This window comes from Phasianus colchicus, chromosome 3 (genome assembly GCF_987193195.1).
Source record: "Phasianus colchicus chromosome 3, bPhaCol1.hap1.1, whole genome shotgun sequence".
Lineage (NCBI taxonomy): Eukaryota > Metazoa > Chordata > Aves > Galliformes > Phasianidae > Phasianus > Phasianus colchicus.
In genome coordinates, this window is record NC_143438.1 from 9,661,084 (window position 1) to 9,688,868 (window position 27,785).

The 27,785-nt window shown below is 40.1% G+C and overlaps 1 protein-coding gene across 8 annotated transcripts in view; it reads right to left on the reverse strand.

Annotated features, from left to right (window-relative positions):
* Positions 1 to 27,785, reverse strand: part of PHACTR1 (phosphatase and actin regulator 1) — a 296,676-nt gene that overhangs the window by 30,152 nt on the left and 238,739 nt on the right. For all 8 annotated transcript variants that reach the window (XM_090136928.1, XM_090136931.1, XM_090136930.1 and 5 more), the window contains 2 exons: positions 20,966 to 21,174; positions 18,706 to 18,862 (listed from right to left, as the gene is read on the reverse strand). In XM_090136928.1, coding sequence (XP_089993054.1) covers positions 18,706 to 18,862; positions 20,966 to 21,174 — 366 coding nt within the window. The remainder of the gene's footprint in view (positions 1 to 18,705; positions 18,863 to 20,965; positions 21,175 to 27,785) is intronic.

Below are 27,785 nucleotides of genomic sequence, written 5' to 3' on the forward strand. Positions count from 1 at the left end.
TGATACAGGAATAAAGCAGCTATTCTTGTACAATGTGCAGTAGCCTAGAGATGGGGATAGGAAGCAATTTTTTAGGCAGGAAGATCTGTGGGTTCAGTAAAGAGAACTGTGGAGGGAAGCTGAGATGAGTATGGGAACACAGCCTTATTTCTTAAAATTCCTCTAAAATCCACTGATCTTTTCCTCCTCTGACAGTTCTCCTTGCTATCTACATCTGTCACAGGCTTACATTTTGCCTATGCTGAGAAGTAGTTGCTGGCTCCAAGGAAGCACTAAGAGCTGAAGCACATAAGAGAAGAACCATCCTTTTTACACATCTGATTTAGCTAGCATGAAAGTAAGACCTCCTGATGAGCCTTTGTGTACAACCATGTTGATGTGGTGACTACATACAGAACATGATGACTATATTTTCATAACCTGTGCATTAGTAGATATCTTACGCTTCTGGCACTGTAAGTATGGAACTTAATTAGAAAAGCAAAAGCAGCCTATCTTCTAACTTATATAGCCACTTGCACAACTGCAATCTTAAAAACACTAAGTCAGAATGAGCTAAAGCATGTAAGCAACCAACACTGCTTGATAGTCCAAATAATCTGTGAATTTAGTGATGAAATTCAATTCAAAATACAAAAAGACGTTGATTCTAATGAAGGAAACTTGTGGGGAAAGTTTTTTCCAATTTGCTGATGGTGGGCCCAACACTTTTATGTTAACTTGAAAAAACTTTCTGTTATTGCAGCAACTACAGACCACTCAAAAATAGAAACAAACAGAAGAGTAGGTATTATGTTGTTTTGTTATAGAACAGCATTAGCATGAAGAAAGGCGAGTAAACACTACTGCACAAATCAAATTCATCTCCAAACACTTTGAGTATGGGAATGCAAAAAAAATCAACTTACTTTCTGAGAAAGGAATCACAATCTAAAACACTCAGTGACTCGGAAAATCTACCATACATGAATTCTAAAGAAACACTTTCATAACAGAAGTTGGCAGTACCAGTAATGCAGAGCCATAACAATTCAGTTTCTGGGAGAAAGGATGCATAGGAAATAGGATGGCATCCATACTTTGTCTTGTTATTGAAGTGGAAAATTCCTCGAACAATTTTGAGAGCTTTAAGAGTGATTAACTATATTGTGTCAGTGACATTTCAGTCTCCCAGACTATATAAAAGGCAGGCTAGCTTATAAAGAGCAGTGAATTATTGCAAAATGTTCACTTGGAGATCAAGAATTAGGCCTGGGTCAAACATTTATGACAAACAGTAAAATTGCCAAAAATTGAATTCCAGCAGGTCAGAAACTATGTACAAGATGAGGTCAAACTTGGTGAACAGTTTCAGCTGAGGAAACAATTTACTAGACACTACTTAAAAGAGTTTAAAAAAGCATTAAAAATACACTGGATAAAATATTTGGTACTGGCCTGAAATTGTATTTTTTCATTTGTAATAAAAATTTAACTCCTCACTGCGCTATTTTTATTGTTTTCTCTCCCATACTTGTTACTTATTTTGTTCCAGCTGAGTACCAAATGTGAAAAACCCCTTATTCAGCCAACTACAGTAGACAAAACTCTTCTTGCAGTAACTGTGACAGCAATTACAAGCCCAGATTTACTGAAGCAGCTTACAAGGCTGGCTCTTCCCAGCAGCAGCATTGCCAGCTGCAGTGCAGATGTCTGGGTCATTCCTGTCCATTTAACAGTCACATCTACATCTGGGCTACCTGCTGATTAGACTGAATCTTTGCATGTATTTTACAACATTGATTCTTTTGTATCTGCTTCACTGCTTGCAAATTCAGTTCTTATCTTTCCAGGTAACCACATGTTTCATCACCCTACCCAGAGATTTTCCTATTCTCTAAATTCCCACTGTGTTCAAGGACACAACCCATCCTCTTCTGGATGGCATATATTTAACACCTTAACTACCAGGGTCTACTTCTGCCCCTATGCACTGGCAAAACCCAGAAATATATATGTGTGTATTTAAATGGCAGCATCTCCTGAAACATCAGTGAAAACAAAGTGCACCTGAGGCAGAAGATACCAAGAATGGCTGGTTTAAAAAAAAAGAGACACTGTTCACCTGTCTACCCTTTAAAAACACACACTTTAGGAAACTGCATGGCTGTGATTTTGACAAGGTATCAGACACTATCTAATCAGACTTACATCATCACCTTTACATTTAAATCTGGTGGCCTAAAAGCATGATGACATTTTTTTTTTTTCTCGGGAGAAGTCTTGTTCCATCTGCATTTTATTCTCTTGCAATTACTGAGATGTGTATAATTACCCTGAGGCTAAATTTGGACCACAAAGTCATAATCCTTTTTTGTTGCTTCATAAGTATTTCCACAGTAAAACAAATGGAATGTTATAAAGAAGCTTATTACACTGAATAAGGAATTAGCAGCAGGAATCAATAATCTCCAAAGTAACACAGATCCTCTTTCCAGGCAGATACTCTTTACTTCCAAACAAACAGAATCAAACCCAGGAACCAAAACACTTCCAGGGGGATGCATGTGATATGCTGAATAGGCTGTAGTCTTTCTTCTCTTTATGCACAGTGCAACATCAGCTTTTACATTCTTCCCCTGAAGCTTCAAGGGATTGGTTCAATGCCCACTGAAGTTTCTCCAGTGTCAGTTTTCCAACTAAGATCAGGTGTGTGTACACATATTACCCAGCTTCCTGCGACATTCTATCAAAGTAAAAACCTGCTTGACATTCTAGCTGCTGAGGGGAGAGCAGCAGCCTTCTTTTTTTTTTTTCTGTTTAATTGGAGTGAAGTAGAAGAAACAACCAGCTACCTTTTCTTTATATAACATGGGAGAGAAGCTCATTCCTGTCTTAAATAAGCAATTGATTTTTTGAGCTCCTTACTGATCCAAATAGCTTATTCAGCCCGCATCCAGGCAGAAGGGCTAAAGAGGGTTATTATTTAGAGTGCTTTGTATGTCAGTTAAGCAAAGTATGCTTGTTCGTGGCTGCTGACAGGCCATAGGAGAGGCCTAGATTTCTCTGCAGGGCATGCTCAGATGACTAGAGATGCCAGAACTGATAAAATTCTGTCCTAGGCATCCAGTACTCTGTTTTTGTGTCACTGTGTTGTTTCCTGTATCCCCAGCTGAAGGCAAGGAGAGGGAGCTGGGAGGGAGAACTGGCACACTTATCCTGATAAAATCCCTTCTGAACGTGTACTGATATATAAATGTTGGTAAAACTGGAGACTGCAGTTACTGCTGTAAAAGGCTGTAGATTGGTATTAAAACACACTGCCTAAGAAGGTCTGTGCAAACAGACACAGTGTCTGCTTCCTAGTTTCGCTTGACTTCATCATTAAAATGCACAGTCTCTCATGCATTGGCATTGAGCTCAGCCCCTCCTTCCAGCCTCTGTGGGCCAAGGCCATGTGGACTTGCTTTTTGCTTTACAAGCATACTAAATTCACATCTGTACCTTATAGTTCATTGGGTGTTAAGCCCAATTTCATGACTGGAGGTTATCTTGTGCTAACAACAACTTTGCTCCTGCTTGACAACAGTGGTGCTCTGCATAGCCCAGCTAACAAACGCCAGCTGCTAAGAAAGAGAGGGAAAAATGTCTCACAGCTACTACAGTGTCAGTCTGGTTTGAACAGTGTTACTGGCAAAATGTGCATCAAATACATTTATCCATCCTACTTCCTATTAGATATATTAGAACTTTACTTTATTCTGTATTATTGGAGATCTTTGCTGTTCTAACAGTAACAGAGAGCAGCACTGCAGGCTGCCTGGGACATTTCTGAAAGCAGCAATCTCTTTTTCCCAAACAGAGATAGAGCAATAAATTGCTGTTTGTTGTCTCTGGAACAGAAAGTTTGGAAGCAGATTACCTTTTTTTTCAAAATTCTTCTTTGTATAGTCAGAAAAGCTAAATATATATATATATATATATATATACACAAAGAATTTGAAAATCCTTTGGAAGTGAAACTGGAAATTTGCAATGGCAGGGAAGGACTGTGGGTATGGGGAAATGCAGGGCTGAGAGAAATGTTTGTTAGAAGTTGGGCATCTGGAGTTGATTTCCATGCAAACACAATGTGTCTGTGAGATGTTCTTGTTTAGAAAGTGAGTTTTGGTCATTTTTTCCACGCAGCATGAGGACTTTAGTCTTCAGAGCTAACCCAATACTCTCTTGTAACTGAAGTGAACTGGAGACTTTTACTGTCTGCATGTAATAGTAAGACATTTGTCAGAGCTTGTGACCTGGCTAAATTGTCTGTGTTGGCACAGCCATTGTGGAATAACCTAAAGCAGAATAAAATATTGTAGGGAATTGTATTGGAATAGCTTCATGAGGCATGATCACAGTAACCTTGGAATTGGGGAGAGGGCAGAGACTAAGAATTTGGGAAGGTCTGAGACAGAATTTGACCACTCTGCACTGCCACAGGCACACGAAAATCAGCCAACAATCCTGTACACTTCAAAAGGCTAAGAAGTTGCCAACACTCTAAAGACTTGTGCAGCTTTTTCTGATGCCTTACGGTATCATATAATGACTGAATGGCTGGGGTTAAAGGGCCTGCTCATGCAGGACCACCCAGAACAGGTTGCCTAGGATCAAGACCAGATGGCTTATTAGTAACTTTGAGGGAGAAGACTCCACAACCAGCTCTAGAAACTTTTGCCACAACTCAGTTTCCATCACAGTAAAAAAGAGTTTCTTGAAGTTCAGGTAAAATCTTCTGTGTTTTGATTTATGACTGTTGCCTCTTGTCCTGCCACTGGGCACCACTGAGTCTTCACTCCATCCTCTTTGCATTCTCAGGGATTTGTACACAACGATAAGGACTCTTCTTCTCCAAGCCTAACAGCACCTCCTCTTTTTTAAATGTGGGACATTCTACTGCACAATCATTTTTGTGGCCCTTTTTTACAATCCATCCAGGAGCTCCACGTCTCTGTTTTACTGGAGTGCCCAGAACTGGACACATCACTCCAGCTGTGGTCTCACCAGTGCTGAGGAGAGGGCAAGGATCATCTTATCAGCCTGCTAGCAACACTCCTCCTAATGTTACTCCTAACTATACTATTAGCCTTCCGCACCAGCAAGGATGTGTTGCTGGCTCACGTTCAACTTGTTGTTCACTATGACCACCAGGTATTTTCCTGTCAGGCTGCTTTCTGGCTACGTGCTCACCAGCATGCAGTGGCTGTTCCTCCCTAGGTACACGACTTGGCACTTCTTGTTGAACTTTATGTGGCTCCTGTTAGCCCGTTTCTCCAGCTTGTCCAGTGCCCTCTGGATGACAGCATGAACCCATGCAGTAGCTGTCACTCCTCCCAGTTTTGCGCAGCAGGCAAACTTGCCAAGGCCAGTCATAGAAGTTATCAAGTTGATCAAGCATGACTTTTCTACAGTGATGCCATGCTGACTGCTCTCGATGCCATTCTGATCTTCCATGCGCCTGGAAATGGTTTCCAGGATTAGTGATTCCATTACTTTCCTGGAAAATGAAGTGAGGTTGACAGGCCTGCAGTCCTCTGGGTCCTCGTAGAGATAGGAGGTATGTTTACTTCCAGTCTTTGGGAACTTCTCTTGGTCACCCTGCTTGTTTAAAAGATGATTGAGAATAACCTTGCAATACCATCAGCCAGCTTCCAGCACTTGTAAGTGGACCTTTTTAGGACTTAAACACGTCCAGTTTGCTTAAGTATTCCCTGAACTGACTCTCTTCCACTCGTGTACATTTTCCTTGCTCCAGATTTTCCACTTCTCTCTCAGACCTGAGACTCGTGAAGGCAAGCTTTGCTGGTAAAGACAGGTGGAGAAGGCATTAAGCGCCTCACCATTTTCCATAACCTGTGTCATTAGGTCCACTGATTCATTAAGCAGTGGTCCTACATTTTCCCTAGCCTTCCCTTTTTAAACTATAGCATGAATTTTGACATCTTTGAACAAATTTAATGTATCTTTTGACATCTTCAAACAAATTTAATTCCACTTGGGCTTTAACTTTCCTAAATTCATCCCTGCACGATTGGACAGTGTTTCTATATTCCTCCCAGCTTACCTGCCCCTGCCTCCACCTTCTGTATGCTTCTGTTTTGTGTTTAAGTTTGGCCAGGAGCTCCTCATTTACCCATGCAGGCTTCCTGGCATTTTTGCCATTCCTGAGCTTTGAGGAAGTGATCCTTGAATATTAAGCAGGTTTCTTGGACCCCTCCTTCTCTTGAAAGTTCTATCGCTGGCCTTAATTCTTAAAACATGAAATGTCAAGTTACAAAGGAACACAACTCGGAGAAAGGCAAGATACAATGAAAGGCAGGTGGTACAACCAAATCTGAGGTAGTCAGGTTTGCAGCAGTGAGTGAGGAAGCTGAGAGAAGTGAGCTGGCATGACTCTTATTCCTCCACTGATGACTTGCATTTCCTCATTGCTCTCTTTATGTCTGCTCTAGAATCCTTTAGACTGTACTCTACAGTGCCTTGAACCAGAGGGTGGAGGTGGATTTACTAGCACTACTAAACTTTGAGGAGAAATAAGACAGAATAAAGACTTAGAACAGAAGAATTAGTCAAGGGAAAGGGGAATAAAAGTACCTCCCGAAAATGTGCCACACATGGTGGATTTTGGAGGCAAAAATCAGACATTTTCACTGCTGCAGAGCATCCTTTCAGCTGTCATATTACATTAGAAAACGTGATTGGGCCCTGAATGCAATGAATGCGATAGAATTAATGCAGTGTATAATACTGGCAGCTGTTCTATCTGCAGTAGTATATTAGACTATTCACTGGTCTACAAGAGAAGATGAAATTGATGGTGGAATATCATGTAAGTTTACAACATTTATCTCAGAATATAAGAGAAAAGGGTTAAGGGAGATGCAAAGGGTCAGGAACAGGAAAGGGAGGGAGTATCTGGGATGGTTTAGCCCCTGGGACATCAGGCACCTGTTTGTTTAAGAGGAGAAAAGGAGGTTTTTGGAGCAGCTGGAGAATGTCTTGGTGAGAGCATTCAAGAAGGAACTGAACTCTCAGCCTTGAGAGTGATGTGCAGATGAGATAAGTTGAACCTAACTGTAAGCCTGACTCCAAACAAACTGACTCCTGCCTGGCAGGCTGTCTCCTTTTACAGCCAAAACCTGGATATGAGGATGGGGAATTCCTTACACTGGGGCAGAGAATGCTTTAGGAAAGGCAGAGATCACAATTCAGGTGATCCCATTTCACAGAGCAGCCAAATAGTCCAAATGAGCTCATTGCTTACACTGCTTTGAGCTCAGCTGGAGGTGGACCAGCTGATTGGGCCATGAAAAAGCTTTCATGGCAGATGGCCCAGAACCTTTCCCTACAGCTTCTGCAAAGACCTCCTGAAGACAGCATTTACTTGAAGTTTGCATCACCTGGGATGCTCCCCAGCAGGGTCCGGGTGCAACTAAACTGCCATCTGCCAACCTACCAGATGATAAGGGTTCCTAAACATGCTGCCTCTGCATCCCCACTGGTAGCATCAGCACCTGGCCCTGTGCACATCAAGGAGAAGAGAGACTCGTTTGAGCAGCATTCCCTGGCCCTGCTGAAGGAATGGTCTGGCATCTTTCAGCCTCTGCTGTTTGAGATCAGGGTCTGCTGCTTGCACGGCTTGCTTTTATATCAAAGACAGTTGATTACAGGGAGGAAAGATGATTTCTGTCTTGATTACTGCAACAAAACGAATTGTGAAGACCTTTCCAGAGCACCAATAAACTCGGATACTCTGCAGGATAAATTGTCCAGCCTTGCATTACAGATGCTTGCTCATTTAGCAAATACAATATATTGAATGCTTATTTTATTAATAACTCATTAGCCATCAGTGTTCTGCCTCCTGAATTCAGGGATGTCAGTGAAGAACCATGTGGCTGAATTTACCATGGTGCTAAAGTACGCTTTTGCTGTAGTTTGCTGGTTTGCAAATTATTCATCAGAAGGGCGAGCAATGAATGTTAAAGATAGCATACTTAGAGATACATCGATGTGGTCTACTGAAATTGAGAACACTTCCTCTTCTTTAATGTTATTAACATAAACAGTAATTTTACATGGTTGAGTCTGAGGCTAAAGGATTTACTTTAATCCCCACATATGGTCTGCACAGTGGCTTTGAATTCCAGTGCACTGAAATATGAGCATAATTCTCATCTGCACTTACCTTTAGAAGACCTTGGAGATTTCCTGCATGTATGCAAAAAGTCTCTTTATTTCCAAGTGATTCTTATGTTAATACTATCTATTAGGGAAAGCATGCAAAGTTCAAACTTTGCACCAGGTGTAATGACAAACTAATTAATTAATTAATTTTTCTTGTCACTGGTACATTTGTCCAAAATACATTTAATCTCATATAAAACACATATATGTATAACATTAAATTCTATTAACTACACGGTCAGTTGTTCACAAAGTTAGTTCTATTTACCCACATACAAAAAGCCAAGTATGGAATTCCCATGTTTCTGCATGTAGACAAGACCGTGCAGCCAGCAGTCCAGCTTGTGCTCACAGTAGTAACCACAGTACACATACATAAGCACATGTATATTTAAAAGCTTGTAAAAGCATTTAAAAGATGTTTAAAAAAGCTTTTAAAAGATTGGAATCCAGATGAAAAATTGGTTTTATGTGCCTAGCTCCTTAAAGTGGGTTACCAGTGTTAATCTCCTGCATGTGTACTGTCAAATAGGATATAACAAGGGGAAAAATACAAACAGTAACTCCAGAATCTGGGTATGGTTTCCTCTGTCCTCCCCTGGTCTTCCCAGTACACGAAAGACATTGGCATCAGGCTCTCAGGACTGGGGAGAGGCCAGGGAACCCCACTTCCCAGGACAGGCAGAAAGAAATGCTTTTGATCAACATTAAGGAAAGAAGGGAGAGAGGGGTCTGAGTGTTCCTAGCTGCTGTAGCTGCTTAACTGGGCACGTGGAAGAGGACAAAGCCTGGCTTTTCTCACAGGTGCTCAGGCCCTCAGTGGAGCAGGTGCAACTCCCAGCTAGGCTGCTCCATTTTTGTTAGCATTAAACAGCAAAAGAAAAAAAAAATCTTTCTAAAGCCAGAACATAACATCTTGAAATTACTTCCTAGTTTGTTTCAATTTTTATTAATATGTGTCATACTTTCAGTCAAGAGAGCACTGTGTGGACTCTACATGGCCTGTTGTTTACTGGAGAAATAAAAGATGATTTCTATTACTGACATAAGCTATTTCCTTGTTACTGCCACAAGCTTTCATTATATTATATATACACTATATATCACCATGAATAATTTTGCCCAGCAGAGAAATGTGGCTTCCTCTGAGGTAAAAGCTGACAGTGATTTGACAACTAAAAGCAACACTACAATCAATTCAGGACAGGAAATGAAGGATGCCACACCCCATTGAATCTGCAAAGGAAACAAAGGTAGACTAAATATATTTGTTGTCAGAATAAGTTAGATTTCGAATTCAGACTGTAGGAAGAATTAGGGGGCTGAAGTGGATGGAAAGTCTGAAGAGGAAATTGTAACTCCATAATGCATTCTGGTTTAGATTCTGCAGAGAAAAGATGGGAGAAACAGCTGCTGCGATGAAAAAACAGTGACTTGTACTGCTTCTGTGAGAGCAGGGAATAGGAGTAGTGAGAGATCTCAGGAATAACAAATAATAACTTCCTGGACTGGCAACAACTCTGACCGAAATGATAACTTCTGATGCTGAACAAATACTGTCCATTTTTCCCCAGTGGCCACCTGGGTGCCTCTGCAGAGACCCTGCACTCCAATGCTGCTTCCTGCTGCCTGCTGCCTCCCATTAAGAGATTTCTCTCCTCAGCATGTCTTCTCCTCTATGGTAACATTAATAAACTGTGTCTGCACGTTTGGTGCCCCACCTTCTAATGTGAAGAGACACATCTGCCCAAGGAGAGACTACAACCAGCCAGACTGTATCCAGTCTGCAGAACTTTGATAAATAGAAGGCCCTGGCTGAGGAAAACTGGTGGTGACAGCGATTCATCTCATCCTGACTTGGAGCTGCAGCAAAGGAGAGGTCACACTGCCAAGGCCCATCAAGATCATGGGTCAAGGACACCGTTCATCCCATAGGCAAGGGAGCATGTAAGGGTGATGGGTTTTGTGGTGACAGCATCACCTTCTCCTCTCCAGATTGCTCCACTGACCTTTTGCCATAGCAAAACATAATCATAAATTACTCAGACGAAGCAAATTCCTATTGTTTATGGTTTGAACTCATACATCAAAACAACAGTAATAGAATCATTTGTGATGTTAGACTTGTGTTTTTCCATGATGGATGCTACCTATGAAAACTGCTGACAGATAGAGATAAGTCTGAAACATATTCAGAAATGAGGATCCTTGTTTTACTGAGACAGAATTAGATGTCTAAAAAGATCCTGATATCTTGGTGTTTTTTTTTTCGAAAGCACACCAAACTTGCTGTCAATGAGAGTTTGTCAACTAGTAGATTTTTTCCAAAGTTCATAGGTACATATGTACATTTGGAGACTTCAGTATACCTTAAACATACTTATGTACACGTGTGTATGTATCTTTCAGTCCCTTAGGTCAGAAAGACTGTAGAAGACACAGCCTTTCCAGAGCATTTTAACTACAAGGCCACCTTTCCATTCAGAGCAACACAGTTCACCAGGATAACAATAACAGAAAACAGGGCTGACAAGGGTGTTGAGAGTTTATCTCATCCATACCCCTTGCATAGGACTGAGATCCGTTCGACTGCATTTACTCCTGGTGTTAAGCGCACATGTGTAATGGTAACTCATTTCCAATTTGTTGCCTACAGATAATCACCTGTTTTTGCTGCCTTCCTCTGGTGCTAAGGACAATTTAGATACCTTCTTGGTTCAGCTTCCTCACAAAGTTTAATAGAAGGGTACATAACCACCTATTTTTCCTAGCTACCAACGCAGCTAAAACCCAGGCTCAGGCCTCTGCAGCTTTTTCTAGTCACTCCCATTCATGCATCTAGCACTGTCGATCCTCCCCTCTAATCCAGGATTCAGATGAGCTTGTTTACCACAATCCCATTTTCCGTGTGATTTATCCCCAGCACCTGATGTGTGAAGAGGCAAGCTACACACAACACACGCTGCAGTTAGAGGTTAGGGATGAGCTCTTGCTTTAGGCACTTGTTTTTCTCTCATTAGTGAAAGCTAACAATAAATGTGAGAATTGTAGACGTCAGAGGTAATTAGGAAGAAATTATTTCATGTTACCCAACAAAAGGAGGCCTGTGAATAAAGCTTAATCCTACTGTCTGTCCACTCTTTCTATCCCTAAATGACTCTGAGATGAAGAGGAAACAAAATGCTCTCCACAGCACTGGATGAACAGCCGTTAGGAGATTCAGCCCTAACAGGGCCCATCTCGTTTCCATCATCTGGCTGAAAAAAGCCTCCCCTCAATGGGACTGCAACACAGTCTAAATAATTAATTGCTTCAAAGAGCTGAGTCTCTTCACCACAGAGTATTTTGATAAATAAGGAGATCTCTTTGGATTATTCATTCCCTTCAGGGTTCTGAAAGAACTGTTGTGCATTTCCAGAAGCCAGGTTTCTCACACAATCCAGCATCCAAGGGAGCCGTGACTGTGGTACTACAGAGTGGCCTGTGCCCTGCCATGGCCATGCACCACTGCCAGTCTCAGCATTTCCTCCAAATATGTGACCTGCTCTCAAAGCTCAGATCTATTTTTTTTTTTTTTTTTGGTCTGAAATAAAAGATCTCACATCTGTTAATGTGAGAAACGGGAGTCAGGAAGCAAACTTAGAGCAGCCATGCCAGCACACCTCCAGCATGGGAGGCCAGGTAGGGGAGTCCTGCTCTGCCTGCTGACACCTGACACAGCGTATGGATGGGACAGGACTGGTGAAAGCAAGCTGACAAGTGATGGGTGCAATCAATAGATTAGCGACTGTTCTATGAATATAAACAAATGCTTAAGCTATTGAACTGGAACATTAGTCACATTTCCTACGGATCATGTTCTTACAATCCATCTGAAGGAGAATGGCCACTAGCACAATGATAACATCACACTGCTCTTTATTTGCGTTTGTTCACCTGAAAACCACAACTGGCTGAAGCTACTGGACTGTATTCCATTAGCATTATGTTTAAGATGGAAGGAAATTTTGAAGACAAGTAAAGAAAATGATCCAACTACCTTTGCAGATCAACTTTTCCTTTAACATTGGTAATACCTCTGCCAACTTCACTCTGAAAAAGCTATCCTTTACCCATATTGCCTAAATTTTCTACCTTTCTGTATGGTTCTTCTGTTTACAAACATTCTGCAATGCTCTTTTTCCTCCACACTCACCCTCACACAGAGAGACACAAAGATAACTGGCAGCTCATGTGAGCAAGTGCAAAAACCTCACAGCAGCCACATGACGCTTAAAATCAATGGCAATTTTTTATGTGTGTGGCAATTCACCAAGTCCATTTCACCTCAGGATTTGTTTCTAGGCAGTGTTTTTCAGCACACCTGGGGAAGACATAGTATTGATTGGGGAGTGTGGAGATTAGATTACTTTTCTGATCAAGATAGTAGGCCACCATCATCTGTCAAACTTGCCATTCCATAACAAAGATGTATGACTTTTCACACTACATTTTTAAGTCACAGACATCTTCCAACTATTACCAAAGCATCAATGGGACTATAAACACATCTGGCAGGTATGCCCATATTTCATATGTACATATTTACAGCCAGATCCTTAAAGAGACAGTCTCTCTGATCTACCTTCCTTCTTCCTATTCTTTGTCTTGTGATACTTGCAATGTGTTATTTATATTGCTTCAGACTGATATTTTCCACTTGCTGCTGTAGGGATAGCATCCTATCATGTATTAAGGAGTGCATAAATCTAAGGAATACAATAAACAATGCAGTGCACTACTGTATATCTGTCAGCGTGGCTTGCCACTGTCTCACTGCCTTAAAGCCAAAAGAACACACTCATACACTACATACAACATCTTTGTTATGGAATGGCAAGTTTGACAGATGATGGTTGCCTACTTTCGATCAGAAAAGTAATCTAATCTCCACACTCCCCAGTCAATACTATGTCTTCCCCAGGTGTGCTGAAAACACACTCATACACTAACACACTCATAGGGCTCAAGAATTGGATGTCCATCAATCAAAGTCATAATAGAGGTAAAAGGTAATGTCAGGAAACTTCAAGAAGATACTTTCTTGTTTATTTGTTTCTAATTTAATTATTTTTGTTATTTAATGTGCAGAAGGCTGCTTCCCTACTCCATCTCTCTTTGCTTTCACAGTAGATACAGTTAAATATGACTCCAACTACTGACAGCTCTTGGCAGTAGCACAGCACAGAATGTAAAATCTTACTGGATTGCCCGAGGCATCTGCTGATGATCAGCAGCAGTCCCCTGACACACACTGCTCACCTGGGTAGCCTTTAATCTTCCCTGCCTTGTGACTTGCAGTCAACCTGTCCTGTGCCCTAAGGTGGGCAGGAGTATACTGATGAGATAGACATGACACTGATGAGATAAAGAGTGTATCGAGAAACAACAAGGTCCCTTAACACTGATTCTGACTGTTAGGCAAAGTGAAGCATAACACTCTATATTATCAGATTTTTTGTATAATTGTTTGACCTTATTCCAGGAGGTTTGAAAAGCCATGAGGGAAGCAATTCAGTGAGAGCAGATAAAGACAATGCCATGCATTCTTTAAAAGCAGTGGAGCAAAATCTCAGCTTCGAGACTCTTGTATCTAACTGCTGATGAGCCTCTTTTCTACAGTTGAGGGTTAAGAGACTGTGCTTTAGACAGCTTCCCTTATAGGATAAATGACAGATTGCCCATAGTCTAAAGAAACATGTCTCAAGGTATGGCAGAGGCGTTGTGAAAGACATGCAAAGATCTGGTCTTACCAGATCAAGGGAGCACAGAGTCCTCAGAAAATTTTGGAGCAGTGTATAACTATAAAGAAATATATAGACACATTTTCTCTAAAGGGCTTTTGTGCTTACTAAATAATACATCAACAGAAGAAGCTTGTGTGATCTCTTAAAATCACCACTGTGATTTCTCGGGAAGAAAGAAATGCAGACTGGAACACTTATCTTGGTGGAAGGGGATAGTCATACAATCACTGGAGACGTGCAGCACTGCTGTGCACTGCCTATCAGTGGTGGACCTCCTCCTTGCCAGAGGCTCCTGACAGGCCGTGACTTTGTCATTGTACCAACAGTGCCTCCAAATCAGTTCCAGTTCCTATCTGTATCCTGATTTTGCAATCATAGCCCAGAAATACATACTCTCACTGATTTCCACTGAAAGCAAAGTTCAGTCCCTCCAACCTGCTCTAACCTGAATGACTGGGGAACCAGTGCTTCTCTGAATGTTAGACAACCAGAACGACAGTCAAAAGGCAGAAATCGGACTTCTCCCTCCGCTTGCTAATATTCAGGGCCTTCTTTCATCTTCTATTTTTCTTTCTAGCTTACGGCCACTTATATGCACTTCCTGTGCAGCTTGTGAAGATATGCAAGCACCACAGGATGAAATGGAGGAGGAGACTGGGAGAACCTCAGCAGGCAGAGCAAAAAGTAAACTATACCCACTTAAAGATTTATTTGTGCAGATGGTCTGCATTTCAGAATAGAAGTTAATGGAACTATAAGGGTTTTTAGCAGCCAAGAACATGGTCTTTAGCATCCGCTTCTTATCCCCAAATCATGTTGTTCTGCATCTTAATTCACTATTTTTGCTTCTGGTTGCATAGTTAAGTGTCACATTTTGGAGGAATCTATTCTGGTTTGTTTAGAAGAGAAGGTCTTCTAATGAGTTGCTGCAATTGCTGAATAAGGACTGCCAGAAAACAGTCTATGGCACAGGCATGTTTTGCAATAAGATCAGTTTTTACTTGGGCCTGCCTTTGCTGAGCCTTGAAACAGGATATACATCAGTGAAGCAATACATTCACATGAATCATAGAATCACAGAATTGTAGAGGTTGGAATGGTCCTTTAGAGACCATCAAGACCAACCCCCTGCTAAAGCAGGTTCCCTACAGTAGGTCACACAGTTAGGTGTCCAGATGGGTCTTGAATATCTCCAGAGAAAGAGACTCCATAACCTCTCTGGGCAGCCTGTCCCAGAGCTCTGTCACTCTGACATAAACAACTTCTTCCTTGTGTTAGTACAGAACTTCCTGTGTTACAGTTTCTGTCCGTTGCCTTTTGTTCTATTGCTGCACACTGCACCCCATCAACTTGACTCTTGCACTTTAGATACTTATAAACAGTTACGAGGTCTCTTCTCAGCCTTCTCTTCTACAGACTGAAGAGTCCCAGGTCTCCCAGCCTTTCCTCCTACGGGAGATGCTCCAGGCCACTGATCATCTTTGTCAGCCTCTGCTGGACTCTTTCTCAGAGATCCCTGTCCTTTTTGAACAGGGGAACCAGAACTGGACACAGTACTCCAGATGAGGTTCATCAGGGCAGAGTAGAAGAGGAGGATCACCTCCCTCGATCCACTGGCCACGCTCTTTAATGCACCCCAGGATACCATTGGCCTTCATGGCCACAAGGGCACACTGCTGGCTCATGGCCAACCTGTAATCCATGAGGACACCCAGGTCCTCGGTCTGTCCAGGTCTTGCTGAACAGCAGCACAGTCTTCTGGTGTGTCAGCCACTCCTCCCAGCTTTGTATCATCAGCATCCAGGACACTGATGAAGATACTGAACAAGACTGGATCCAGCACTGATCCCTGGAGAACACCACTAGTTACAGACCTCCAACCAAACTCTGCGCCACAAATGAAGTGTGAGTCCAGTAGGCCACAACAGTCTAAATTTGTCTCATGACTAAGCTAATACTCAGATGTGCAGTGGGCCATATTCTGCTGTAAGATATAGCCTCTGCAGCCTCATCCTTGCAACTGGTCCAATATAAGCCCAGACACTATTTTCCTAAATTGGGAAACAGCTACGTGGTTAAGCCAGCTCAGGAGTCTCTCTACCAGCTGGCAGATGCAATAATAAAATCACAATTTTTTTCTGCAGCTACTGCTACTTTCTGCTACTTTTAAATAAGATATGATCAAAAAGCTCTGAGCCAAGTTGGTTCTTGGTGCTACTCTAACAAGGCTGGACTATACTTGGGATGATTTTGGACCAATGCAGTATGCCAATGGTCAATCTCTCAATATGCCAGTCTATAAGCTTTTAAAATAACACTCTCTTTATAGTACTAAATTTTGATTTGGCAAATGGTACAGCTAATGAGCTCTTCTAAACTAAATACTGTGAGGATTATGAATAAATACTGAAGTATCCTAATCACCCTCTTGCTGAAAATTATTTGATCCATTACAGACAACAATAACTATTTGCTGAAGTTTTTATTCTGCATTTTTTACTTCTGTAAGTAGCATATGTAATTTCATTGGCTGGTTATTTTAAACCATAGAGGACCATTGGTAGAATAGCACAAATCCCTCTGAAATCCAAAATTGCCATCTGCAATTATATTCTGCATCTCACATCTTCTCTAAAGACTATAAATGCTTCGCCTCTTTGATTTTGCTTGGCATTTGCATTACTGTGGGACAATTACTAAGCAATGGCAAAAGACAGATGGAATAATGAAGTCTGGACGTAAAGAAATATTGTCCAAATTGAAATATTCCCTCTCTTTCAATCTAATATTTGTCAGCCTGTATACATCAATACATCACATTTAGATATAAGGCTCTGTTAAGACATGTACCCTTCTTTTTGATGCTGAAACATCTGTGGTTTTTTGCATATTAGAGATGAAGAAAGCGGTTTTCTCCTCATATTTCTTGATTATTCAAAAGGATGAGACACTGAATGGTTAATACTTGTCATTGAAAGGTCAGAGTGAAAAGTATATTTTTTCAGAAAAGGCTAGTGAAATTCTACCAATTTCAGTGATATTACACAGGTAACAAATGAGAATGAACCAGCAATGGCTCAGCTATTTTTTGTTTGTATATACACAGTTTTAATTATTGGAAGCATATGTGATTACTTCTAAGTCATGCTACAAGACAAACTCAAGCATTATACCTCAAACTCTGAATAAGCACAGATAATGGTACAAATTTGGGGAAAAAACAATGACATTGTGAGAATAGGTGGCTTACACAGGAAGGGTTCTGGGTATTGCCAAAATAAGCTTCCCCATGTTAAAAAGACACATGCTAAAGAAACATGCTTCATGTTGAAAAAAGCATGCTTTGGAGAGATAAGGGATAAAATATTTATAATAAACAATCACCTGGAGCACAGTGAGCTGCAGTCAACATTTGCAAGTTACACTGTTTACCTTCATTAGGCAGAGCAGTAAAAATTTTAAGAAACACAAATAATCTAGGCAAATGGGCAGCACAGTAGAAATGCTGTTTAATGTCACTGTAGGGTCAAGTGATGCAGATCAAGATTCACTAAAGATAAAAATTTCAACTCCTCACACACCTCAAAGGTTCAAAATTAATTACGTAAGACCAAGACTGGGACCTTGTTATCCTGCACTGCTCTTTTGGATCATCAACTTCACATCCATTTAACAAGGTATTAAGCTGAACAAAGACTGGACTGAACAATTTTGATGCCCATCAACAGTGCAGCACCATCTGTGGTGTTGTAGCCCTTCACAAAAATACTGAAGAGTTAGACAGGGTTTGGAGAAAGCTAAGTGTGATTCAGCACAAAGAAAGACTTTCAAAGATGTACTGGAACAATGTGGTTAGTTTATTCCAAAGAATGGATAAATGAGTCCTTGCATCCCTGCAATAAAAAAGATGCTCCTCCACTCCATTAAAAAAAAAAAAAAAAGGTAGAAAAAAAGCCAACAGAAAATTGGCTGGTCTTCCTTGTGGATTTCTTGGTTAAACCAGAAAGCAACCAATAGCACTCACTGGCTCTACATACCACCAAGCTGATAACATAACAGTGTTAGATCAACTGCAGAAATTATGGCTGGAGCACAGGAAGTTCGTAAACATTCCTACCTGTCCTTGCTTTACTAATCCTTGATGGAAATGTTTCATTAATGGGTACCCCTCCACTTTCCATACAATAGAGAAAAACAGAACAGCTGGTGAATAAATGCTGTTATAAAGAGGAAAGAGTGTATGAAGGTAAATCTGTTCAAGCCTGACACAACAAAAAATACTGAAGGATGAAAGTATTTTGGATCAAAACAAGACTCTCCTACTCAATGGAGACTCAACTGAGAAAGATATGCCTCTGTCCCTTGGTCAAAATATTACAATATTAAATGGCACCTAGAGCTACAATCCAAAATGTTATCAAAGCTGAACTTATCCCAACAGTGCATTGAAAACAACCAAACCCATGTAGTTCATGCAGGTACTTATATAACCAAAGGTCCTGTACTATACACCTGAAAAATGAAATCTCTGTATGGAATGTTACAGTACAGCAGCTTTAACTCTTACAGCCTTTTTCTTTTTCCCATGGCTTTTCCTCTTGCATATTGTGAACAAACAGATCTCAGATGTTCGCAGACTATATATAAAAAAGGTGTGTCCCACCACATATTTCCAAAAACAAGAGCTAGAAAAACATTAATCTCCTACCTTGTTAACTTTGTCCCAATCTGCTGCCTAAGTTCAAGTCTCTCTTCATCAGTCTGCATAGGGAGGATGTTCTTTTCCTCCAACTCTCGCTTGGAAGGCCTGTTGCTGAGTTTGATTGCTAAAGAGTCCTTTCTGCAGACTTTCATTGCCAGGGAACCTGTGAGAGAGAAGAGAGGCTCTGCCAAAGGAGCTGTCATCATTTCATTCCAGCATACAGCAGGCAAGGAAGTGGCAGGCAAGGGAGGGTGCTACATTCTTATTTACAATGTTATGGATTGTAGGAAAAAGGGCATCAATTAACACCTGGGTTTCAGTTAGCCTCAATTCATGCCCTAATACAGAAAAGATGAATTTTGTAGTTACACAGGAAAAAGAATATTGCTTCGCAGAGGGAGTAGAGAATAAAGGCTTGTTTCATAATTTCTAGAAGCATCTTTAGTGTTTCAGAATTCATAATGGAATGAATAATTAAACCTCTGAGAGGGCAGCAGAGCTACAGCATGTGGAAAGAGAGAGGCATCTCTCTCTTGCAGTGTAACACCAAGACATCCAAGTTAGCATTAAAAAAAAAATCAGATCTATGAGAAGTGGAATAGACCTTTAAGTACATTAGCTGATTCTGCTTCTCAGGCAGTGACAGTGGCAAAGACAGTGTGAAAACCAGTGGTCTTTTATGGTGCAAGCTTGCTTCCCTTGGTTTGCACCCAAAGCAGACTGAGCAGGGTAGAGAGGCACAAGCAGACCACAAGCCCCTAAGAGGTTATAGACTTTGTCAGGAGAATGGCAGAAATGCACTTCTGCTTTGCTTCTTCATTTAAGGCAACAGACTCTGATTTCACCTGCAAGGTAAGGTAAGATTCTGAGATGGTGAAATATGCCTGTTTTAGAAACTTGTGTGCGCTTTAAAAATGGTGTGATTAATGGCTATTGGTTTTCAGGAGAAAAAAAATTAAATGGCCTGAAGCTTCAGCTCAAACTGCAGGATGGCAAGACGTCCTTTGTGTCACATACAAAGTAAGGTATCTCATCTTCATGAGAGCCCTATGATGGCACACCAACACGGCTGTTTTTCCCAGAGAGGTCAGAAATGGGGCAAAAGTCCCTCCAAGCTGTAGTTGCGATACAATTAACCCATTCATATCTGAGCCCAATTTGCCACTACTACCACAGTAAATTGGAATAAAATCACACATAATCCAGCACTGGCATTTTATATTCATTTTGTGCTGATACAAGCACCTCAACAGAGTGTAAGCCAGTAGAGAACTGCCCATAGCAGTTAGATAACTATCTAAGCATGGGTATATAAATTTGATTCCCAGTTTGAGTAACAATGATGCAAATATGAAATAACTCCAAAAAAGCAGAAGTTATCCTCATGCAAAAACATTGTATAGTAAAATCAGATTCATTTTCTCAGTTATATAAGATCAAGTCAAGAGTTCAGGTTTATAGATTAAAAAAACTAAAGAACAAAAACAGAACAGAGAAAAAAACTGGGATCTAAACACAAACCAACTTACTCCCACACATACTCTCACATTGTTTGCAAAGTAAAATGCATCAGAGTGGAAAGCAGAACTATGCTGCATTCCTGTGCAGAACAGAGCATCTGTATACCAATCATTTGCACAACTCTCTCTACCATCACAATCTAAATTGCACACCACAGGCTTTTTAAGTAGGTGTGCTAGGAAGAAAAATAAGATCTTCCCCACTTTTCATTCATATCTTCTTCTATAGAAATTTCAAGACTACTTCCTCTATTCTTTGGTTTGCATTTAGGGCTTTTATTCTCTGATCATGATCCCTTTAAAAGCATGTGCAAACTTCTGATTCTGATGTGATTTAATACTGACAGTGCTCATAAGATCTGATTATCTATCTGTGGCACTTTGGTAACCCTGCTGAGATGATCCTGACTTAAGCCAAAGTCAGTGCTTCTCTATACTCCTGACACTTGGAATAGTGAATCTGAAAGTCAGTTTGAAAGTAAACTAAGATAAAACAAAAAAGGTCATTTGAATTCTGTACGAGAACTACCCACACAGGGATTCACATGGATTAGGGTAATCAGTTTAAATTCATACTCCTCATTATTTTCAATTAATTTACAAAATGTCCCCATGTAGTCAAACCCTGAGAAAAGCAAAAGCCATGGTCAAGAAAGAAAATTCATAGGCCGTGTGTTTCCTTTGTATATTGAGATTTCAGAGGAAAACTTCAATAAATGAGAAAGGAAAAATGGAATGCATCTAACTTGTAAATAACGAGTTATCCTCATCTTCGTCTTCCTCCTCCTCCTCTTCCTGTCTTGGGTAGAGACAGGAAGAATCTTCATAGTCAGCTTCATGAGGCACATTTTCTTTATTGTCATCGCATTCAATCACAACAGTTGGCACTTGTCTCATGTCTGGAAGGCCTCCAGGTCCTGTTTTTGTAACATTGTCACCTGTGTGTAAACCAGAGCTGTTGGAAAAGAAGAACAAATAAATAAACTAAAAGGAAACAGTACAATGGAAGACTGGGTTGCTTCTCTCACTGCTTTTAGTAATGGTCTTACATCCCTTTAGCTCTGCCTATGTGCTGATTTCAGTGTCCTTCAACAAGGATCACACTAATACAAGTAACGAAATAGGAACATGAAGAGTTGAAGACTGAAGTCAAACATCACTCATGTTGCTCTTCTATCATGAAATGAGAATGAGAGATCCATAGGCAAAAATGATCATAGAGTCACAAAATCATAGAATCATAGAATGGCCTGGGTTGAAAAGGACCACAAAGACCATCTGGTTCCAACCCCCTGCTATGTGCAGGGTCGCCAACCATCAGACCAAGCTGGCCAGAGCCACATCCAGCCTGGCCTTGAATGCCTGCAGGGATGGGGCATCCACAGCCTCCTTGGGCAACCTGTTCCAGTGCCTCACCACCCTCTGAGTGAAAAACTTCCCCCTGATGATGTCTGCTGAAGTTTATTCCTGACTGGGGAGAAACTGTTCTCTCTCCAAGGAGTCCCACCTGAGACAACAAGTGCATGAAAGGTGAGGAACGTGTGCCTGCTGGACACTCTCTGTGTCAAATTCTCATTTTACTTTGCACAAGCATTCAAGAGTGAAATGAAATGTGCTGGCCAAGCTGCACTTGAAGCACTCAAATTTGGGAGTGACCTTACCAAGTGCTAAGAAGCCTCAATTCTCTTCAGTACTACTCAGAGCACAAGAGGCATTCCACATCTTGAAGAAAAAAAAAAGTTGTATTTTTCTCTTTAAATGATTTTCTGTGAAGTCAACTTGAAACATTTCTCTTTCTTTCTAATCTAAATTTAACGTAGACTCTCAAGTGGCTGCCAGATAACATCCCAGAGAATGTTATAAAAATGTACTTTTGGGTACATAATGCTAGGACACAATGAGCTTAGGGATTAAGGAGAATAAAAGGCTTCAGATCCTGTGAGTAAACTGTACCATGCTGTTATCATTGTGTTCAGCTTCTAAGGAATCGTTTTGTTAATTGCAACATTTATTATCACAGACTAACCAAGAATGAGCTGCATAGCTTTACTGGATGCTTTGAAGAGAGGAACTCCATTTTCTTAGTAATATTCTATGTTTCACACCAAAATGCATGGAAAACTCACAAAAAGGTGGCTTGTGAATTTGTGTTAGACTTCAGTAAGTTCAACCTAAGAAATTTTTAATGCAGCAGTAGTATTAGAACTCACCAGGTGAATTCTCCTAATGACACACAAATGCCTTTACAAATACTAACTCCCAAGGTAGTGCTACATTAAAAAAAAATTCAACTTACTAATTTCATTTGAAAAATGATTTTGCTATATAACCTATCTTTTTGTAGCTCCTTCAAGAGGAAAGGCAGGAAATTCAGAAGCCTGGATTTTCAAGAGAAACTAGAATAGAGAAATTCTGATAATAATGCTAAAAGAATGGTGACCACAATCATTAATTCACCTGATTTGAAAACAATACATTCACAGAGAATAAGTGCATGTTGGCTAAGTCCCTTCTGGAAACACAAATGAAAGCAGCAGAAAATAGTTCAGCACCCAGGAGCATTTGGTGCTTCACTGCTCTGTGAAGGATGTATGTAGGTTACGGATTCATCCATATGTGCATAGGGCAGCAGATATCAAAGTGGCTCACCAATGTAGGTTACCAAGCAGGTATCAAACGGAAACAAGATTTACAAACTACCACACTACATCTTTATTTGAACTACTGCTCTAGAAATAGAAGTCTTCTCATCTCATTGTAATTTTTCTGAATCATCCATTTTCTTGCTAAAACTATTTTCTATTTTAAGTCCCTCATTTTTCCTAATGTTTTGTGTTTTTCTTGACTAAACTCAGCCTTCTTCACATCATTTTGACTAAGTCAGCTGTCTAAGCAAAGCCTGTGAAATACATGCATTATTGCAGTATGCTTAAGAAAGATGAACCAAAGTCACTGTATATCTTCACTGCGTATAAATTCCTCGGGTCATTAGCCAAAAGAAACCATAGTCAGGTGGTCTACACCACAACATTTTTCAGCATTATTCGTTGAAAAGCACACCGTTGTTTCAAACAGTCCATTTTAAATCAGCTTCATCTTTTGCCACAAAATTAGAGAAGAGAGCCATAGCTAAGCACGTACTTGTTTTAAAAAGATAAATGTATTTTAATGCATAGATTTGAATAATTCATAGCTATGCACTTATTGTCGTATCGTTCTTATGTGATCAAAATGGCAAAAATGTTACATTACTACAGCTTCCAATATTTCTAGTGAATCATAGAATCACAGAATGGCCAGGGTTGAAAAGGACCAGAACGATCATGTAATTTCAACCCCCCTGCTGTGTGCAGGGTTGCCAACCACCAGACCAGGCTGCCCAGAGCCACGTCCAGCCTGGCCTTGAATGCCTAGTGGGAAAAGATATTCATGAAAAATCAGAATGTGTAAGTGGCTCATGTTACAGAAAAAAATGTGAATAGAAAGAAAAGTGAAATGTCTCCTGTGAAATCTAGTAGGAGAAAGTACATGCTTCTCTTCTGTTATCACAGTCTCTTAGATCTGGAATAAAGAGTTTCACTCTTACCAGCATGTTCTGATCCATGGGACACTGTCCTGTACTTATCAGTTAAAACAAAAATTCAAGTGACTGTATATACATTTATACTGTTTGGGTATATGTGAGAGACAGAGAGAAGGAAGGCAGAAGTATAAATATTATGTGTTTCTTTCCTTAGGTAATACTGAAGTTCAGACAAAAAGCACTTATTTTGATGAGCTTTATGGGAGATAAATGTTTTCTCAATCAAATACATTTTATAAGATTTACAAGACACTGTCAGGAATATTAAATGCATTTCATTTTGTGAATGTACAGTCTGAAGCTGAACCGTATGTCCCAGAAGAAATGGTCTCACAAACTGTCTTTTGGACAGCACAATTTTTTGCTTCTCTATCATGGATTCAATTCTAGTCCAGGGTGAGATACAGACACTTAACAGCTCCTCAGTATATGCACTGAGTCAGTTCCTATAGTATAACAATCCACAGAGTAATTGAAATCATTTCTTGTCTTACCAGTCAGATGAGGAACTCTATGGGCTTCTGGTCAAGAAGCTACTAAGTTGGAGTTAAAGGCATATTACAGTGGCATAAGAGGCTTTCTAAAGCTTCCCCTATTGCTACATTTTGCTGAGATCTTTTTGGGCATGGTCCTTCCTCTCAATTTCAATTCAGTCAGGAGGATCAAGCCTTTGGTGGATGCTGGTGGCAGGAATTAATGGAGCTTCAGTATCTCTTAAAATGCATCACAGATTGGTAAAAAATGATGCCAGAATTGGTGACCTTACACATAGCAGGGGGTTGAAACTAGATGATCATTGTGGTCCTTTTCAGCCCCGGCCATTCTATGATTCTGTGATTTATGCTGAACACATATACTTTGGGTTGAAGCTGAAAGTTGTGTAAAAATTACCTTGTTGGTAAAAATTACCAACAGAGGTTGCAGAAAAAAGGTTACATGGAAATCACACTTCTCTCTGTTTCTTCTTAATCTATCATAAATCTGGTAATTTATCAGGGAAAACGAAGGCACGCTGGCTGTGTAAATGATGTCTTAATAATCATATTGTGACCAAGGATAGATTTTCCTTATAAGAATAGGTTACAAATAGATGTTTTAAGTACCAGAATTTTTTTGGAATCAAAAGTCTAAAGTGTGTAAATGAACCTAATGCTCTACAGAGTCTGCAATAAAACTGAATAAAAGATCTGGGAATTAACTGCAGTTTTAAGCAGCTAGAGGAAGAGGAGCTCAGAAGCTTTCTCAAGGTCAAACACAGCAAAATAACTTCTGGCTTCCTTTCTGGTACAGAGAGACAGCTCATTTTTCTTTGGCCAAAACTGTAGTGCATTGGCAAATCAAATATTGTTCTTCAGATGCTGCTAGGCTATCTGAATTCCAGAGACCCCATCTGCAAAAAAAACCCAACAAAAATAACAAAACCTGTGCAGATTGCTACTTTTTCTTTCATCCTGTCCACACTGACAGTCCTGGTTGAGGGAGTATTGTGAAGTATAAGATCAGTTTAGCAGACAAAATGTGGATTTGGTGTGTGTATCAATGGAATTTAACAGAGTTGAGATTCTACTCTATCAGGAATAAAAAAATAGATACAGGGAAGAGAAAATAATTAATATAGGAAACAACTAAATAAATGGAGAGCAGGATACTAATCTGTATTTGTCTATGAGATTCTCCTTTATTAAAGAAAATAATCCCCTGAATCACCAGACTTGGAATCAATATTAAATGGAGTAGAAAAGCTATTATTCTATCATGTAGGACTGTTTCAAGATAAAGACTGATCAGCAAAAAAAAAAAGCCTCAAGATTGTTGGCCCAAGAGCAGTGACCCAGTAGTGTGTTATCTCAGAAGGAACAGTAAAGCTCTGCATGTCACTGTCTATCTTATGCGTGCAACAAACGGGAGCACATTACTGAATTTTAAACAGAAGAAAGTACATCTAGGATCTGTGCAGTTTTAAAAGGCTTTCAGCATTTCTGGGCTGAAATGTCCAATGAAAGATACTGAAATATGATTTCCATTGGGTTCCATTCAGAGTTTATGCAATTAAGGGAAAAGAAGTACTGTCAGAAGCATTAGAAAAAAGCAGTATTTGGTACAACCAATCTCCTAAATTAGATGTGTGTATCTTAGAAATCTGCACAGGCCACGGTCTTGCTTGGAAAAGTAGTTTTAAGATTTTAACAGCAAATGTCAGTTCCACAGACCCTTTTGTCTATCAATATTATGAAATAACAATTGCTGTAGTAGAGGAAACAGTCATTTCCTATTTTCTCTCCTGTGAATAGAAACACTATTGATTTGTTTTGACAAGGAGAATAACTGAAGTACTCAATACTTTATTTCATGAATGAAATAACAGTTAATCACCCCAAAAGGCTATGAAAAACCAACTGCAATATCATGAACTAGGATTCATTTTAATTTTTAATGTGAAATATCAGTGCCACAACCTTTCTTACTCTCGTCTGCAGAGGGATGCAACTGCATCATATTAAGGCATGAATCCTCGCTTATTACATTATTAACAAGCAGCACAGCTTTGAATTTAAATTAATAGTTAAAACCAAACAGCATAACCTTCTTTAAATCAGTTAAGCATACTTGCAGACGTAAACTTGAAAATTGGAGCTTTTGTTGCTGTGGGGCAACAGATGCCAGAGTGAAGTCATACACTGAGAGATTTCACTGTGCCTTTTGCACACAATGTGAGCCAGACTGTAAGGTCAATATCCAACCTGTGCTGGGGATGGCATTAGCAGTGCTGCCACAAAGGAGCCTCTGGGAGACACTGCTATCCTCTGCACTCTGTGCACCAGGCTCTGGGCTGATGCATATGCATCTGACGAGCCCTGCTAGCAATGTGAGAGGTAACTAGGTGGTCACTGGGCACAGGATGGATTGTGAATGCTCTTTCTAATCCTTCTGCTACAGTTCTTTTATTGATGGGAACAGGAATCTCCATCACTGTCCTTATAGATTTCCCCCAGCAGAGAATTTTGTCAGGCTGCATAAGTATTAGCCCCCTTGATCTAACTGCAGAGATCTCAGTATCCTGGAAGTGAAATAAGCTGACAGAGGAGGACAGCCTCTGTTCCTCTGACTATTTTTAGTGGCAGCAAGTAGAATCTGCCAAATCTAATAGAAATCCTTTTAACTGTGCAATATAATGAAGGTAATGTTATCACAAAGAGATACTGGGGCAAGTCATTAGGCATTTTGTCCGTTAGACCAAATATTTTAGCTTCCTTTACAACAGAAGGATGATCTGATGTGCCTAGAACAAGCTGGTTACAAAGCTGCCCTTGTAACTAAAAAGAACGTCATTTTTGGACTATCTTCTCTATTCTGCAACTTGCTCAATTTTCATCTGAAAGTCAAAATAATTTTTCCAAAGCTTGCTGATCTAGTAGTCTGTGAGGACAGCTTGCATTTATGCAACATGCTTCACTTATTCAGACCACTTGAAACAGCATTCAGAGATGCTCACAAGTGACAGTAATGAAAAACAGCCCCAACGTGGGTAAGGCACTTCTGATTAAATGTACAACCTTCTTCCAGATGCAAATGCATAAGAAGGGAGCTGCTGTGGAAAGGGTTAAATACTTAATTTAAAGTAATTGAAATAATTTAAATAGTGTATTTATTTATAATAGCCCTGCTAAGTGACTTGTACAAAGTTCTCATAGGTTGTTTTGAGCTAATTGGTAATGCTAATCAGATGTCCTGGTTGAGTGGCACGTTTGGTTTTAATGCTCTTTTCTGAATCTTTCATTTCCTTTACTTATTATTTTTTTGTTTTTTAAGCAATCCTCCACATAACTGGAGCTGTGCAGTTATATACTCTACAGTATATACTGCAAACCAGACACGTTCTCTTAGCCTTCTCTACACTAGCATGTAAGCTAGCAAGGACAGGACAAGGGCTCAGGAAATTTGGTCTTTTTCACCTTTCTGCCACGCAGTTTTATAACAAGCCT